General features: G+C 36.8%; 2 protein-coding genes across 3 annotated transcripts in view; both read left to right on the top strand.

Annotated features, from left to right (window-relative positions):
- The window catches only part of LOC141586182 (ribonuclease 1-like), an 84,443-nt gene that overhangs the window by 23,439 nt on the left and 42,664 nt on the right, over positions 1-18,340 (top strand). The window lies entirely within an intron of this gene.
- Positions 15,507-17,748, top strand: LOC141586247 (F-box/kelch-repeat protein At3g23880-like). Its single transcript, XM_074407418.1, has 2 exons — positions 15,507-15,697; positions 16,435-17,748. The coding sequence occupies exon 2, from the start codon at positions 16,438-16,440 to the stop codon at positions 17,746-17,748; it is 1,311 nt and encodes a 436-aa protein (XP_074263519.1). The 5' UTR covers positions 15,507-15,697; positions 16,435-16,437.

Raw genomic sequence — 18,340 nt, 5'->3', positions numbered from 1 at the left:
CTAGGCGAGTTATTTCGCCAAGAGGGGATCTTGACCGGATATATGTTGTTGCGGTGTTCGATAATGGAGGACAAGGTTGGAATACACATTTGATTAGGAAATATTTTGTACCGTTTGAACAAGAGCGTATTTTGGGTATTCGCATTAGTGACTTGCGCCCCAGGATACTTGGTGTTGGGATTTCGAGAAGGACGGCTGCTACTCTGTAAGGTCCGCGTATCGACTCCTCGCAGGGGATGGCTTTGATGTGGCTTCGTCTTCGTCTAGGGCAGAGGAGAGAAGGGTATGGAATAGGATTTGGGGTATGAAAATGCTTTAGGGTCAAGGTCTTCATCCTGCAGTGCAGAATGAAGCTCTTGCTACGAAGAGTAATATAATGAAGCGCATACAAGGTACGGATGGAAGGTGCCCGGTTTGTAATATGGAGGTGGAGACTCATCTCCATCTTGTTAAATGATTTGCAACGGCTTGAGGGGTTTGTGGAATAGGTTGGGGATTGGATGGGTAATGGAGGGGGTTTTGCGAATGCGAGGACCGGTTTTATGATATAGTCAAGGAATTGCAGGCTACGGATGTATGCACATTAATGTTGGGATGTTGGGTGCTCTGGGATCGACGAAATAAGTGGGTTTTTGAGCGGCGGTTTCGGATATAGATAAGGTTATACGGAGAGTCGAAGGGTTGAGGGAGGAAATGACGGAGGGACGACCTAGGAGAAAGGAGGAGGAACGTGGGACAGAGTGGTGGGGAAGTGCGGCAGAATGGGTGGCTTAAACCGAGAAGTGGGAAGGTGAAAATCAATGTCGATGCGAGTGTCCAGGAAAATGTGGGTGTTGGGTTGGGGTGTGTATGCCGTGATGAGGAGGGAGGGTTGTTGTGGGGGATGACTGTGCAAAAGCGGGAGTTGGCGGACCCAAGAGATGCGGAAGCAGAAGCTTTGCTAGTGGGACTAAAGGAGGCGATAAGACGAGGTCATCGAGATGTAATAATGGAGAGTGATTGCCAATGTCTGATTGATACAGTGAAGCGAAGGTCACAGGGTCGGAGTAATTTTAATCTTATTATTGACGATATTATAGCTTGTAGTGTTTCTTTTAATTACATTTGTGTGGTCTTTCGTTAGGAGAGACTTTAATAAGGTGGCTAATGAGCTGGCTCGTTTGGCTCCATGGCACATAGGTAGGCGAGTTTGGTCGAATGACTTTCCGATGATTGTTGTAACCTTTGCTTCGAATGATCTAATAGTTAATTCTTAACCTCGTTCGGAGGTTTGATTCAAAAAAAAAAAAAAAAAAAGACTTGTGATATGTTTATAGGAAATATTAACAAGAATAATCCCACATTTCACCTATCTTCTCCAAATAATCCCAACTTTGGTTAATCCCATAATAATTCACCATTATACTCTATCTTCTCAAAACAAGCCATACAAAAATTTACTAGCAATAACAGGTCATGTGACCATTTCTCGCCCTTCACTCTTTTAATTTCCTTTAAGTACCTCATCTTTAACCTCCCGTCTCCCTTAATTCATTACATAATAACAAGGTCTTCGTGTGTGAGACAATCTTATAAGCTCACACACTTATAAGACGTTCTAGAAGTAATTCGCCCTCGTGACATCACATACAATACCAAATTAATGTGCTTGCAAGTTGCAACGTTGCCTATGAAAACGATATATAACAAACATGACATCTACTAATACGCACAAAATTTGCATGGGACGTTAGACGTCCCAATCACTTATATTCATACAATCACTATATAAAGACACTTGTGCTGTTCATTAAACATCCGAGCCAATATGAAGCCATTAGTAATACACATTTATATTATAATTATTATTATTATTATGATATCTGTCCCGATTATTTGTTTACCTTTGATTAAATCTCTTTCTAAAATTGAAAAAAAGATGATTACCCTTACTAAGAACCACAAACACAGATGATTAAGACACAACCAAAACCCTACTTTAGCAGCATGGTTTTGGTTCAATCTAGCCCTCCAAACTTATGTTAATCCCGGTTCGAGCCCAATAATTTGCGACAACGATACAGGATCGTACGTCCAAGTCCATGCTCCAAAAATCCATTTGGATCGGCCAACATACTTTAAGACGGATCTTCATTGGAAGAATGAATTTGACATTCTAGATAGAAATCTTTTTTTTTTTTTCCGGCAATTGGTAAGCAAGAACGTCTTACATATTAACCGCTCTTCTAGCTAACTTATGAGCTACTTTATTACAATTTCTAGATATCATGAAATCTTACCCGTGCGAAACTAATAGCATGCTTTAAAATTTAAATTACTCGGCAAACTGACATGTTTATTTATGTTTTAATGGGAGTAATATTTCTATGTGAATTTTATGTCGGAAGTTTGAATCCTGGTGGAAAATACACAGAAAGCGCGATCAAAAGCGACCTTGAAAGTCGAAAGACAAGTTAAATTCGACATAGTACTCAAGTTCTTAAACAAGAAGCCTCTACATACCGGATGAAGCCAAATTCTGCTCCGGAAAGTCAGTAATTCACGCTATATCTTACGCCGCAGTGAGGCAGCAAGGCGGAAACTAAATATTCTGTTTATCCTGTTATTAACAGAATGCCTCAAATTCCACAGTTTACATGGAACTGAATATTCTGTTTATCATAAGTCAGAAGAGTAAATACATACCAGAAAATTTAAAAGAAAAATCGACTTCAAATTCGGTTATAGTGCAGTTTGCACATAAACATTCGAGTATTGCAAAAATGAATTGCTTCCCGACTTTGTTTAACCTTGGCTACGAACAGTTCACGACATACGAAAGCACAAAAGTTGTTCCTAACAAGCACACTCAATATAATCATGATTCAAAACCCAAAAGCTGACACTGAACTTTGTGTTTGCATAAAATCGTCTAACAAGCACGCACACTCAATTCGGTTATAGTGCAATTTGCATATACATGCCACTCTCACTATAGGACAGTCTTACATAAAGTCGTCTCCTACACTGACTTATAAGAGTAATAAAGGTTTCGACGTAATCCGAAATCCCAAGAGTCCCACGAACTCCTTCAAATGTTGAGTCAGTCATTCCATAGACATCAACGTCCTTCTGATCATGGAAAGTACCCACAGCACATGAAACCGCTGCAATAGTGTCTTTGCGCACCCATACACACCCCAATACAGTCTAGCATAAATTTGGATCAACAATTCTTCCAGCTACTCCATGTCTATCATGTAGGTCTATAACACGATTTTTTTTCAAAAATGGGGTCAAACACAAACAAATTAACGAAATGAGTTGAGTTTGAAAGTATTTACCCAAAATGGGTCCACGTCATCACCGAAAATTTAGCTCGGATTCAAGTCGCTTTCCCGCTCAACGACCTTACCCAAAGTGTCACTTAAATTCCACCCAAACCTTAGTATGCTACTTCAAGGCAAGTCGCTTAGGGATTGAGCGATTTCAGCTCAAATCGCCCTCCCCACAGCGACTTGGGTCTGTGCAAAAAAAAAAAAAAAAAAAAAAAAAAAAGTTGTTAAGGGGAATCGAACCCATAATCTTCAACAAAACAAACACTTATCTTGTAGAAGCTAACCACTAGTACAAACAAATTAACATGGTAAAGTTCAGTGCTTAAACTTTATAATTAGTAATAATTATTCAAATCCCAAACAGCTATTAAATACTCTTAGCATTAAATATGTAGTTTAATTACCATAATGAGTAAGCATTAAATATGTATTTTAATTACCATAACGAATCAATACATTATGCTGGGCATTATGGTTAGGGGTGTGAAGTATCTGAATTCAGATTGCGGGTTCGATTCCTATCAACTTCTCCTCCTGTAATTTTTTTTTTCCTGCTAAGTCGCTCAGCCGCACGGCGGTTTGGCCTCAAGTCGCTCTCCCGCTGAGCGACCTTAATCCCGACCCTAACATCGCCAAAACCAAGCCTACGTGGACCCATTTTTGGTAATTAGTTTCAAAGTTGCCCCATTTCGTTAAATTGTTTATTATTAACCCCCATTTTGGAAAAAAATTCCTATAACACCCACAAGTTTGTGATAATTGTAACAGATACAAATGACAATATGTATATTGGGAGAGATAGTCACACACATCAATCGCAAATTCACAATCCCCAAAACCTTCCCTAGCAAGTATCCGAGAGACCGTTTCACACTAAGACAAAAACAAAAGATAAACTAAATTAATAACTACCCATCATGCGAGCGGTCTTTCATAAGAAATATTGGGAGAGATAGTCACACACATAAAAAAAAAAAAAAAAATAAAGAATCATTTGAGATCTAAATCACACAGGCTCATAAAATCAAGATAATTCTAGCAAATAATAATCCAGTTTAATAAAAAAAAAAAACTTCTCATCATCCTTCTTCTTTCACACCAGTTGCATTGACTGAAATTCCTTGTCCACAATAGCTTCCTTCTCAGCATCAACAATTTCTTCCTCGCCTACCGCTGCATTCTCAGCTGCAACATTCACCTCATTTTCTGCAACATGCTCCTCAATAGCTCTAGTCAGAATACCTGCTCTAACTGGATTCTGGCTCTCTAGAGTCGGGATCAGCCTATGAATTTCAAGGCGCTTCAAACCCGTCCACCTTCGCAACATATACGGCAAGAAATTGTATATAGCGTTTCCCTCCAACCAACAAGTCAATCTGTCCCACTCTTCTTCAGAGTCCATATAATAATCAGGATTTTCCTTCACATCATCATAACAATTTTGGTGCTCAGCTTCAAAAAAACGTAAATAATAATCAACATAGTCATCTCCATCTCCATGCTTTTTGATAGCCGCTTCACGAACGAACAACTCAACTTCTAACATTGTCTCCTCAATTTCTTCCTCGGTGCAAGACTTGCGAGCGAAGTCTTCAAGCCTTATATATGCTGCTAGCTTGTGACCGACCAAAGCAAAAACATCAAGCAATAACGACAACTCGTCTTTGACACGTGTCTTAAGCTCGAACAAATTCAATTTATTATTTAATTTATTCAACAAAGGAAAAAATAGCTCGGGAGCAGCCAAAAACAGTGCAGCTAACTTACGCAGTTCCCCCTTTTGCGCAAAGTTGAGAAACGCTTCCCTGGCCCACGTATGTTGGTCAGTTTGGATAAACAGTCTTATAATTTCAATACGAGCTCTCTCATGATAGCAAAGCCACCAAAGCAAGTTAAAAGGTGTGTGTATTTTACTAGGTTTAATGAGATTAGTGCTGCAGTTTAAAGGGGTGGCATCTTTGTGTTTAAAGATTTTGTTATTAGACACAGCATCAACTACACCACCATTCTCAAGAAAATACTTGGTCAACCTCGGAGCATCACAGATAACGGCAAGATGCAGAGGGGTCATTCCATCCTTTAGTAAGTCTTCCGTGTCAATACACGGAGTTTCGCCGTTAAGGACTGCCTTTGCAATTTCCAAAGGGTCGAAATTAAATATGTTATCAATTGTAAGAGAACTAGGCACTCCTCCTAATCCAGGGTCGGAGATGAGACTCATAAAGGCAGGTTTATCGTCATTTGAGAGGGCAATACAGAACCTTTGAACCAGGGTTAACTTGTCAATGCCGCCGCTGAAATCCTTCTTCGTATAAGGAGTATAGATGATAGGCTCGTCCATGCCGTAGCGGCGTAGATAGATTATATGAGACGGGAAACCAGATGTGTAAGATGAAACTCAAAAACCTAGGGTTAGGGTTTTACTCTATATATTTTGTATATTGTATTTTGTATTTTGTATTTTGTGTGTCTTTCTCATATGACGATACAATGTATATATACTATTACAGACTCGACGACATTAGGAAACCGAATAATAACCAAATAAGTACAAGATCCGAAACTACCATAAACAATATACACCTAAATATGGAAATAACACCATATTTCCATAACATCTATAAGAAAATCGTCTTCCCCTTTTCAATTATCAAGAGGCGTCACCAAAGTTGGCTGGTGTGAGTGGTAAGGGCTCTCATCTCTTAAACAAGTGGTCAGGGGTTCGATTCCTGACTCTTGCGAATGAAAAAGCCAAACTTAGGAGGGGTCAACCCATTAAATTGCCTTCAGTACCCGCTGTCGGTAGGGGATACTCCTGGTGGTCAACACCAAAAAAAATTATCAAGAGGCGTCATTCTTCACCTATATCTTCCGTTAAAAAGTATTTGACTGCAACCGGTAATAGAATTTATCAAAGATGAAAATAATTAAAGGAAACATGGAGTATTTGTTTTTAAGGTTTTTATGTTGAAAACATACTGAGTGTGTGTAATTGCTTTAGTAAGGACATTTTTAATTGTGTGATTTGTGAATTTGTTTTACTCACCTATTCCCATATGTAAAGGTGGACCAAAAATTTCTAATCTCTTTTTCGTTGATGATATGGTCCTTTTCGCTGAAGTCAGAGCCGATCAAGCACATGTTATTAAATATGTCCTTGACAATTTTTGCCTTGCCTCAGGGGAGAAAGTAAGCATTAATAAATCAAAAATTTTGTTCTCGGGTAATACTCAAGAGACCGAGCGTGAGGCTATTACAGCTATTCTGGGGTTCGAAGCTACACCCGACTTGGGTGTATATTTGGGCATGCCTACCATTAATGGTCGAGTCACAAAAGAAACCTTTGCCCATCTCGAGGAAAAATTCAACAAAAGACTGTCGGGATGGCAAACAAAGCACTTGTCCTTGGCTGGAAGAAGTACCTTAGTCGAATCTACGCTCTCAACCTTGGCTAATTATAGTATGCAGACGGCAAAAATCCCGAAATCTATTTGTGATACTCTAGACAAAAAGACGCGAAAATTCATTTGGGGTGGCAATGACGAACAAAGGAAAATTCACCTCATTTCATGGGAGAATATTCAAAAACCAAAATCCATTGGAGGTCTTGGAATTCGGTCTACCCGTCAATCCAACGCAGCTTTTCTCACAAAATGGGGATATCGTCTTCTAGCTGAACCTTCTCGGTTATGGGCACGGGTCTTAAGAAGCAAGTATTGTAATGGACGGTGTGACGTTGATATGTTTGTCCCTAAAGCAAACATGTCGAATGTTTGGGCGGGCATTTCGTCTCAAGCGAAGACAATTAATTACGGGACTTCAGTAGCTATTGGTAACGGTCGGAGAACCCTTTTTTGGGATCATTCTTGGGTCGATAAGGGCTGCCTGTCTGATAAGGCAATAGCTCCAATTCCAGAATCCATTCTCGGGGCAACAGTGGCTGAGATGTGGGAAGAAGGGTCGGGATGGAAATGGGATGTCTTTTCGAAATTCTTACCACAGGAAGAGCTACAAAAAATTGCAGCTTATACGCTATCTCCGGAGCCTTATATGGAAGACACTCTCCATTGGAACGGTACCACTCATGGGCGTTTCTCGATAAAGTCAGCCCTTGCAATTATACGGTCTCATGATGATATTCCGGTTACCAATTTTACAGCTTGGCACCTAATTTGGAAATTACCGGTACAACAACGCATTCGATTTTTTTATATGGTTATCAGCTCATGATCGGGTTATGACAAACTACAATCGAGTTCGTCGAGGACTTTCAGACGACCCAATATGCCCAAGGTGTAATGAAGAAGATGAAGCAATTGAGCACCTCCTCCGCAATTGCCGGTATCAATCGATATATGGAATTTACTCGGAGATGGCGCATCTTCTAACGAGTTTTATACCGACCAATTCCACCATTGGGTTGCCAAAAACGCCAGCAATGGCTCTTCAATTTCATCTTCGACTTGGTCAATGAAGTTCGCTATTACCTGTTGGTGGTTATGGCGTTGGAGGAACAACTTGGTTTTGGGAGAGCTAGTGAAAATCCAATTGACCCACCGGGATTCCTAAACCAACAATTCGAAACTTCTTTAAAAGCTTTCGACCCTCACTCTCTATTTTTACCAACGCCTGGTACGTCTCGAATCGAAAGGTTTATTAGGTGGTCACCACCTCCTTTTGGTTGGTTTTTGCTTAGCACTGATGGAGCTTCACAAGGCAATCCAGGCCCGGCTGGTTGTGGCGGTATAATTCGAGACGATACCGGTAATTTTATTGCTGCCTTTGCCTTTTCATGTGGAATTTGTACTTCGATGCGGGCCGAAATGCGTGCGGTAGTGGAAGGTCTGACTCGGGCTCGAAGTTTAGGCTTCACCAAAGTCCTTGTCAATATGGACAATTTGCCATGTACCAAGCTTATTAATGAAGATGGTCTTATCAGTGGAAGCCTACGCCCGCTGGTTTTAAGGTGCAAGGAGCTGGTAAGTTTGTCGGGTTGGATCACAAAGTCGAGCATGTGTTCGAGAAGCCAATCGCGCGGCAGTTGGCTCGCTAATCTTTGGGGTGCACTCTTCGACTTCCTCTACGGTGTTTGATTCACCGCCCTCTGAGCTCCGTACAATTCTTCGTGAAGATGTGCTAGGAGTAGCCTTTCCTCGTCTAGTTTTGTCCTAGTTTTCTTTTGTTTCTTCGGGGCCTAGCTCCTCATATGTACCAAAAAACTTTGATCATGTCATAACTCATAACCTTATGGACTAATCTACTCGAGGAACAATGTTGTGCTTCTTTGATCTGTCTATTGTGTTATTTGTGTTTGATTAGTATCGTCACTTTTTTTTTCTTTTTTTTTTCTTTTTTTTTTCTTTTTTTTTTTTTAGGTTCTATATAACGCATTCAGTCTGTTGGTTATATTCCTCACATATATTGCCGAAACACTCGACGTTTGTGTACTCTGTGTTTAAGATATACTCTCTTCCGTCTCGGTCAATTTTTATCCTTTGGTTTTGGCACAAAGACTAAGGAAAGAGGAGAGGGCCAATAATTAAATGACAAGTGGAACAAATTGAATGAGAATGATCAAATTACTCATCAAGTTCATTCTTAAATAAAGGACAACAAATGATCGAGACAAAATTAAAATGGAAAAGGACAACAAATGACCGGACAGAGGAGTATTTGAATATTACTCACTCCGTCTCATTCATTAGTTTACCTTTTTTTATTCTTTGTGAGAAATATTTTAATCAACGGTAACACATGAGATTACCCAACGCTACTCTTAATTTTATTTAGTATGCGGTTCTTGACTCTTCAGATTAATTAGGATTTCTGAAGAGGATTGTTTTGCCTAATTAATTAAACATTAGGCCACAAATTTCAATATTTTATATGTAATCTAAGAACTTGGGAATGTAGTTTCTTGATGATTCTTAAATCTTAATTGAGGGCACATATTAGGTTGCTTGCTAAGGAGATTTTTTGCAATTTTATTGAGTACAAGTTGATTGTCCAATATTATACAAGTAGTAAAAGTACTGTAGTAATTTAACCTCGCATTTGTTTTCTGCATTGGTATTTTATATGGGGTTATGAAGATTTTTAGCTCTAACCATGATAAAGGCAATGGAAGTACTCTATCGTTTGAATTCAAGAAAGAAAATACTCTGTCCAACTTTAAACATTACTCCCTCCATTCAACTCCACTTTACATGTTTGCTTTATCACGTTTGCCAACGCGACTTTTACGCGGTAAATATCATTAGCTACGTTTTTGCAAAAATTATAAAAGTTAGATATTTTTAATGTACTCTTAAAGACGAATCAAATAAGATCTCACACGAATATATTTTAACTTATGTATCGAGAGAAAATTAAAGTTGAATGTCTGCCTGAGCATTGCAATATTTTGTGGTTTATTTACTTTCCCCTGTGAAATAAAAATCTATATGACCAACAAGTTCCGTAACACGTATGTCTCATTTAAGACGGGTATATTCATGTGGGATGAATAAGATAAAATCATAATATATAGGCAAAAGTAAAAAATTTGTCTATATCCACATATGTGAGATGATATTTGACCCGTTATAATATTAAGACGGATACCTCCGCCTTAACGAATATTAGCTTAATGTGTATAAACGACCTTACATTCGAGGGAGTTAAGGTGGGCTAGGTGGCTACTTGAGTAAAATAGATGAAACAGAAATACGGTGTTGGTATATTTCTGTTGTCCAGATTTTTTACTTCGTTTCGGCACCAAATTACAAATGTTGCAAGGTCATCAACTAAGTCAAAAACAATTTGCAATTCTGTCGTTTGCATTACATATTCTTTGAGTTGACGTATTGTTAAAAAAAGGGTTGTCGTATTACCACTAGGCATTCCTTTAATGCAAAAGAATACTGTGAGACAATGTGCAAGTTCAGAAACTCATACTTACCCAGTTAGTTTCGTGGCATGAGAGAAATGATATGTGGAATTATCACTCCCCTAAAAAAACTTTTATCTTTCAAAGGACAACAAATAACTGAGACACCCCAAAATGCAAAATGACAACAAATGACCGGGACGAGAGGAGTAGTTATTAAAAGTTTGATTCCTAAAGGAGATGAGTTGGGAAATTGCTAAACAAATTGAACGGTGCCGCAAAGAGAATGGATGGTGGATGTAGAGATCATGGTTGAGGATGGTCGGATGAAATAGTCATGATGGAGGAGTGATAAGTTCCGTCATCGGGCCTGGGTTGTACCCACATGAAGAAGAGAGAGTCCGACTAATAAGTTCAAGGAGGGTCTAATCCAAAACCAATTGGCAATGGGTGGAGTAAATCCTTGGATTATATAATAAACAATTCTCTCCTCTTTTTCCAAGGTGGGATACTCACATGTGCCTTTATTTTGAGCTGTATCTTGACACTCCCCCTCACATGTGAGGTCCCTGTTCAGGCAGATTGGATTTTTTAAGTCTTGCAATTTTTGGCCCAGTTTTTCTTTTCTACTAGTTTTAAACCCGTGCAAAAAAAATGCACGGGTCGAAAACGCACGGCTTAAACCCGTGCAACCAAAAAATGCAGGGGTCGAAAACGCACGGCTTAAACCTCATTTTATCATAAGATGATAATTTTGCCAAAAACTTCACACAACAACAATAAATTTTAACCCTCTATTTCAACCTTGAACCTTCCTTCTCATAATAAAAATAATAATATAACCAATAAAAGCAATTATTCTCATTGTGACTCTCATCATATTTGATTATTTAGATGAGTTTCACAAAAAATCATAAGATAAAAACTTGTTGTTGTTGTTATTGTTCTTCTTCTTCTTCTTCTTCTTCTTCTTCTTCTTCTTGGGGGAGGGAGTGAAAATATTAACTTTAGAAGGGAATCTCTTTGTTGTTGTGGATGGTCTAAAACCAGCGTAATTATGTTCAATGCTGTTACAATATAAAAAGTCTACAACTGAAAAATCGACACATAATTAAAGTTATTAATCACTACCACTGATTCGGTACAAATTATATTAAAAAGTCTACGATTATTGAGATTGAATAATGGAGGACAATTGCTTGTACATGCATCTAAAAGTATACCGTTTATAAACAATGTGGTTGTTAGATTAATAATTTAAAACATATTTTTCAAAACATTATACACTCACATTTAAGTATTAATGTCATGTGTGGTGAAATGTTAGTACTAATATATACTTCCCTTCATTTTCATATTATGTACTCATTTTATTAAAATGCTCCACTCATATATTCAAAAAATGGGTGTATCGTATAAAAACGGAGGAAGTATTAGACAGGGGATTATATATAATCAAAATATATCATCATAATATGAATCGGGTTACATAACTTACATTATCGAATTTTCATGAATGCTCAACACATGGGCCATTGCCCATAACATAACATAGCACAATTAACAACATTACCCATTTTCCCATATAAATAATCCATCAACAAACCCTACCCCTCCATTTTATAAAAACTCTCGTCTGACCTCCCTCCCTCCCTTCCTTCTCAATTGAGTTTTCTAATTGACAACACTACTGCCGACACCGCATCTCCTCTTATTTCATTCATAATAAACTCAAATCATCCGCTTCTCTCATTTATAATCTCGTCTAACTTCGCTCCCTCTTATCGATTTAACTCTCCTAAATCTTCAATCTTCATCACCATCCCATGCGAGATTTGTGCCTCTCGGCTCTCACGATCCTAGCTTTGTTTCTTAGTTAGATCCTCATCAAAGATGGCACTATTGATTGATAGCTTTTAGAGGTTTGATTTCTTTCATTTTTTTTTACTCGCATGCAGCATAATTATCACAATTCGAGTTTAATTATTTTAAACTTGTTAAATTATTTTTACACTTCTTAAATTATTAACTTTCTCGTTTTATTCGTTTAGTTCAATTATTTTTAATTCTCTATAAATTTTTAAGTAAATGCGGAGTATCATTTACCTGATTATTATTTATTTTTTAAAAGTTGATTTCTTTATAAAATTATTAGTGAATTCTTAGTTAATATCATAGATCTCTTAATTTTAAATTTTCATTTTTATTATTATGTTTATTATAGTAATTTCACATATCTAATGATTTTTTTAATTTCTATAAAATTATTTCCTGATTTAAAATTTGGCGATTTTTTTATATATGTATCGTAGATATTGTGGAAATTGTTGCTTATTTTTATAAACTATGAATAAGAATATTCATAAATCTGATGAGTTTTGTTGTTTTTTAATAAAATGTGTAAATGTACAAATTTTATTATAAATATTTGAATAAAACTAAATATTTGTATATTAAGATATGTATTTTTGTGTTCTGTATTTTGGAATGGATAACTTATAGGGAGAAGGTGGGGAAGAAGCTTGAAGTTAAATTCTGGAATATACATAAGTTTGATGAGAAATTTGTAATTATGTTTTGAAATGATTATTTGTAATATTTTGTAATTTTTGTATGTGCATAATGTATTAGGAATTTGTAATTTTTGGATGTTCGTATTGTATTATAATGTATGGTTTCATGTAAAAGCTCTAATTAAATAAGAGCAAGAGTTGAGATGTTAAATATCATATGTTATAATAATAACATATAATACCATATCATCCCCCTAAAACTAAAAGAATAAGAAAACATCAATTTTTTCCCGCTCAAATGCTCATACCTATAAGTGGGCCTTTTTTTACATATTACTATGTTGGGCTTAGTATACGCTGTCAAATAATCTATAACATATACAAGTCTACTAAAATCTACTCCCTCCTATTCTTCTTTTTCTTCCTCTTTGGTTGGGGCACAAATATTAAGGAGGATAATAAAATATGAATTGTGAGTTGGGTGGGGTTTGATGATAGGAGAGAAGAATGAATAAAATAAGGAATTGTGAGTTGGGTGGGGTTTGGTGATAGGAGAGAGAAATGAATAATTAGGAATTAAATAAAGAATTGTGAGTTGGGTGGGGTTTGGTGATAGGAGAGTGGAATGAATAAAATAAGATTAAAAAGTTTCCAAAAAAGGAAAGGGGAAGAAAACCTGAATAATCCGTTTTAGGAAATAGGGAAGAAAATAGAGAATAGGAGGGAGTATAACATTAGTACGCTGTCAAATAATCCTAAATTGAGTAATATATTATAGAGAAATGTATATGCAGCAAATAAGTATAACAATATCAATTAAAATATGCACTAAAAATATCAAAATTTTACATACCTTTGTAATAAAAATATACAGCAAAACTATTCCTAATTATACAGCAAAATGATTCCTAATTATACTACTCAATAAAATTTTACATATCTTTGTAAAAATACATTCCTAATAATTATAATACTTAATAAAATTTTTCAATATACCCCTAACAACCTCTCCATAGTTAAGATCTTTTGATGAATCAGAGATGGTAGCATAAACATGTCGTACAAAATATATTGAGATGGTAGCTTATACTTATTTATGAATATGGAGAAAATAGTAGTTTTAATTGTTTATGAATCGTCCGTTTAGATGTGTCGTATTATTTATAATTTGTTTCCGTTTATAAAGTTAATATGCGATTTACTTCCATTTTGTTTTTAACTCAATGATCATATCCCTCTATTAGCAGTGACCCTATATTAGAGTATGTTTTTGAATAATAATCGGTTTTCATTATATGTAATAATAAAAAAAAGCTTGCACAAAAATAATTTAATCTAAAAGTCTTTTAAATAGTACACTTTTTTTTAAATATATCACTAACATTATAACGTACATTAGAACTTATAATAAGTACAGTTCATTTATACAAATATCTTAAATGACCACTATATAAGCAACTCACAAATATCGTTCTTTAGCTCTCAAATACCGTGCTTTAGCACGGGATCTCAACTAGTATAATATAATACACCATATAATATAACTTTCAATTAAAAGTATTGAGTATATTAAAAAGTAAGAAAGAGTATAATTAATTGTGTTGAAGAACGTGGACGAGTAATTTTAGGGAAATTTTTTTTGTAGTGGACCCCAGCTAAAAAATTAAGAACCAATCACAATCCTTTAAAAAACCTAGCTTTTATACTAGGTAGATTTTTCATGCCCAGGTCTTTATTTTAGTTTTTTCAACCATAGGCTCTGATACCATCATAAGTTCCGTCATCGGGCCTAGGTCGCACCCGCATGGAGAAAAGAGAGAACCCAACTTATAAGTCCAAGGAGAGTCCAATCCAAACCAATTGGCAATGGGTGGAGTAACTCCTTGGTTTATATGATCGACAACTTTCTCCTCTTTCTCTTTTTCCAATATGAGATATTCACATGTGCCATTATCTTGGGCGAGTTGTATCTTGACAAGGAGACAGAGTTGACGTTGGTTAGCGACTGATTTCAGTCGCTATTTTCCCTCTTCAGTCGCCAAATTGGCGACCATGAACAGTCGCTCGTCCGACGCTAATTGGCGACTGAATAAGCCGTTGCCAATTTGGCGACTGAAATCCGTCGCTCGAGTTATTTAGGCGACTAAGCGTTGCGACTATAGATGGGCAACCATTATCGGTCAGCAATTTCATTTTAGCGACACTAATCCTTCGCCTATTTTAGTCGTCCGAGAATTGAATTCTTGTAGTGTTCAATTGGTTGTTATGCTCCGAAATTAGGAATGAATAACTTTAGTTTGGGGACTACCAGTTAATTATTTAATTATTTAACACGGCTTTATAAGCACAAATAGAATTATACATCCAGTTGTACCATAAGCATGGTACAACCAAGTATAAGAATCCGAGCTTACGTGTATTTTTTCTGAGCTAATTTAAATTTCATGTTTTTAATGTGTAAATGGATGAATTCAATACTTTCTAATAAAGCTCATATTCTTTAATATAAAGCTCGGATACTTTGACACAAAGCTCAGGTTCTACACCGTACAACATATACAACTGGTTGTATAGTCCATGAATTGCTTTATAAGAACACAGTTTTACATTTGTGACAGACAATATTCCTCACAAGCGTGTGACAGATCAAATAAAATTCACATGGGTAGATAAAAACAAATGATTTGTGACTTTCTAGACACCACTCTAGTTTTGTCTTATCTACCAATGTGAGTTATGTATAATCCGTCGCAAATTTATGAGAGATATATGATATATCCGTCATATCTCATATGAGAGACTCACCGCTGAAAAAAATGGTAGGAAATAGGGAGAAAATGGAAGAAAATTAGGTGGATTATTTATTGCTCACATGTCATAACCCACCCCAAATAAGGCATTAAAAACCAGAACACAAAAAGACCAGCAATCCAGCATGATATAATGATATCATAATCTTGCGAGTTTAAACCATTAATTTCTTCTAAATTCAAATATTGGTATGTGTATTTTACTCTAATAATCTCTTCAATTATGCTATTCTTATGTGGTACTTGATTTATCATCCTACGTTTTTTTGATCGCAAACCCCACTTAATTTTTTTGATTTCTCAATTTTTTTCTTAAACCATGCATTATTCTTTGATTTTTTTTTTTTGGGTTTGTTATTATTACTCCTCCTTTATAGATATATGATAAATATTTGCTTTAAATTTTGTGGTATGTAATGTGGCATAGTCTATTGTGATTTTGGCAGCAGAATGTACTGAACACGATAATCTCAAATTGAGTGCCACCATTTTCCAACATATGATGTTACAAAGACTTGGCAATGGGTCAACGGCCTTGGGGTTTTTTTTGGGTCGGGTCATTTTCGGGTTTAACAAAAGTTGGGTCGGATCAGGTCAATTCGGGCTTGGGTCAAGTTCCGTGTCCTGAGTTTGGGTATCGGGTTGGGTCCATTTTGCCATGTCTAGTGTTACATATGGGAGGGAGATGATAGGGAGCGAGACCAATTGAGCTACACTCACTCAGTGAATACTTGAGCCTTGCTGTTGTGCCATGTATAAGCAATGATCAGTGACAGAGCTCCCCACTCATTTTCTTAGACAATTATAGATAATCAATGGCTAGATACTTCTACGATTACACAATCTTGATTATAACTTTAACATAGTCATGTATTTTCAGGTTATGTTGTTCAGTTGTTGCTTACTTACTCATTTTAATATTCCAGAATATGGAGTTGCCGGATGAATTGCTGATCCTAATTTTTGTATTATTACCCGTAAAATCCCTTTTGCTTTTCAAATGTGTCTGCAAACATTGGCTTTCTGTCATTCAAAGCCCTCAATTCGTAGAGTACCACTGTCGTCTTTCTGAAACCAGGAGCGGTGCTAAACTCCTGTGTTACCGCAAAGACCCCGTCACTGAAACTTATGTCATATCCATCGTTGATCGTCACACCCTTGGCAAACTTGAAGATCTAGAATGGCCCCCATTTTTGGAGGAAGAAGGTTTAGATGAAGACGTAGAATGGCCCCCTTTGGTGGTGGAAGAAGGTTATACGGGTCCTACAAGTTTTCTTAGGCGAATCAAAATATTTGGACCGGTTAATGGAATTTATTGCATATTCAGAAGTTTAATTGATAGGTGGGTTGGCACCTTGACTCTGTGGAACCCGGCAACTCGAGAGTATAAACACATTCACCCCCAAATCTCGTTTCCTTTTCCAATGCATTTGTTGGGTTTTAAAGATTACGCTTTAATGCAATTTCATCAGCAAGAGCCTGTATGTTTGAACATCGGGTTTGGTTTTGATCATACAACTAATGACTATAAGGTGGTGGTGATTTGCCAATGGCATGATGAGGAAATGGGCGAGGATGTACGCTGGCATCTCAGGGTATATAACCATGCCTCGGATACTTGGAGAACTGTTTATTCTCTCAACCGCTTAGTCGATCCACATCCGTTATTTGAAGGTTCAGACCTCCCTTTTCCACAAATTGAATACGATCCGCCTATTTCTCACTGCCTGCTCAATGGAGTGTTTCACTGGGCTTGTTCTGTTGGCCTTGGTAATGATAGTTTCAATGTTGTCCTTGCATTTGACATGACTAGTGATGTTTTGCGATTAATGAAAGGACCTCCTATCCCGTGTCATCTCATAGTGTACTCGAGTGTATGGGTGCTCAAAGACACTATTGCTGCGGTTATTTCTACATATGATCCTTTGAATGATTCTTTGAATGATCCTCTGAGAGATATTAAGGTATGGATGATGATGGAATATGGCGTAGATGATTCTTGGGTCATGCTTTTTAAATTTAATGGAGTTAGCAATTGGGCTCCTGTTGGGATCCCTTATAATGACCGGGTTTTCTTTGATGACGAGAGTGGTCATCTCATCTCGTCTGACATCGATGAAGATCATCAAGTTAAAGAACATGATGTCTATGGAATGACTTACCCAACGCTTAACGGCATCCGTGGGACTCTTGGGATTTTGGATTATGTCGAGACCCTTACTACACTTAAGCCGGTGTAGCCGGCTATTTTGCTCTAATACAAAGTTAGTTGCTATCTAGCAACTAATTAAATCATTAGTTGCTAAGTACTCTAATACTAAAATTTATAAATTATATAATATGACTTTTTTTTTTTTTTTTTTTTTTTTTTTTTTTTTTTTTTTTGAAAGAGCGTTCCTCAATTGACAATGGCACACATGAGCCACCTGAAATAAGACGGTCATATTATTTTTATAAAAGGTAATTCATTTAATGCTAAAAAGAGGTAATTCATCTTTGGATTGAAGCCTCCTACTTTGAAGTGAAGGAGGTTAGGCTTGCCGGAAAAAAGGTTAGGTTACGGCCATGACACCATGATCTCATCTCCGTACTACACTAGTGCTACGCAACTCAAGCCCGTGTACGTAACAAGCTACCAGCCGAAGAACCTATGTTCATGTTCTGTCATCCTAGGGAGTCGTGTGTGAGACAATCTTACAAGCTCACAGACTTATAAGACGTTCTAGAAGTAATTCGTCCCCCTAACGATAAATCGTGACATCACACACAATATCAAATTAGTGTGCTTGCAACGTTGCCTATGAAAATGATATATAACAAACATGACGTCTA

This window comes from Silene latifolia, chromosome 6, assembly GCF_048544455.1.
Source record: "Silene latifolia isolate original U9 population chromosome 6, ASM4854445v1, whole genome shotgun sequence".
Taxonomy (NCBI): domain Eukaryota; kingdom Viridiplantae; phylum Streptophyta; class Magnoliopsida; order Caryophyllales; family Caryophyllaceae; genus Silene; species Silene latifolia.
Note: the sequence above shows the minus strand (reverse complement) of the source record. Positions and strands in the feature narration are given on the sequence as shown.

Coding starts and splice junctions, on each gene's coding strand:
- LOC141586247 (XM_074407418.1), top strand. CDS start 16,438: ATGGAGTTGCCGGATGAATTGCTGATCCTAATTTTTGTATTATTACCC.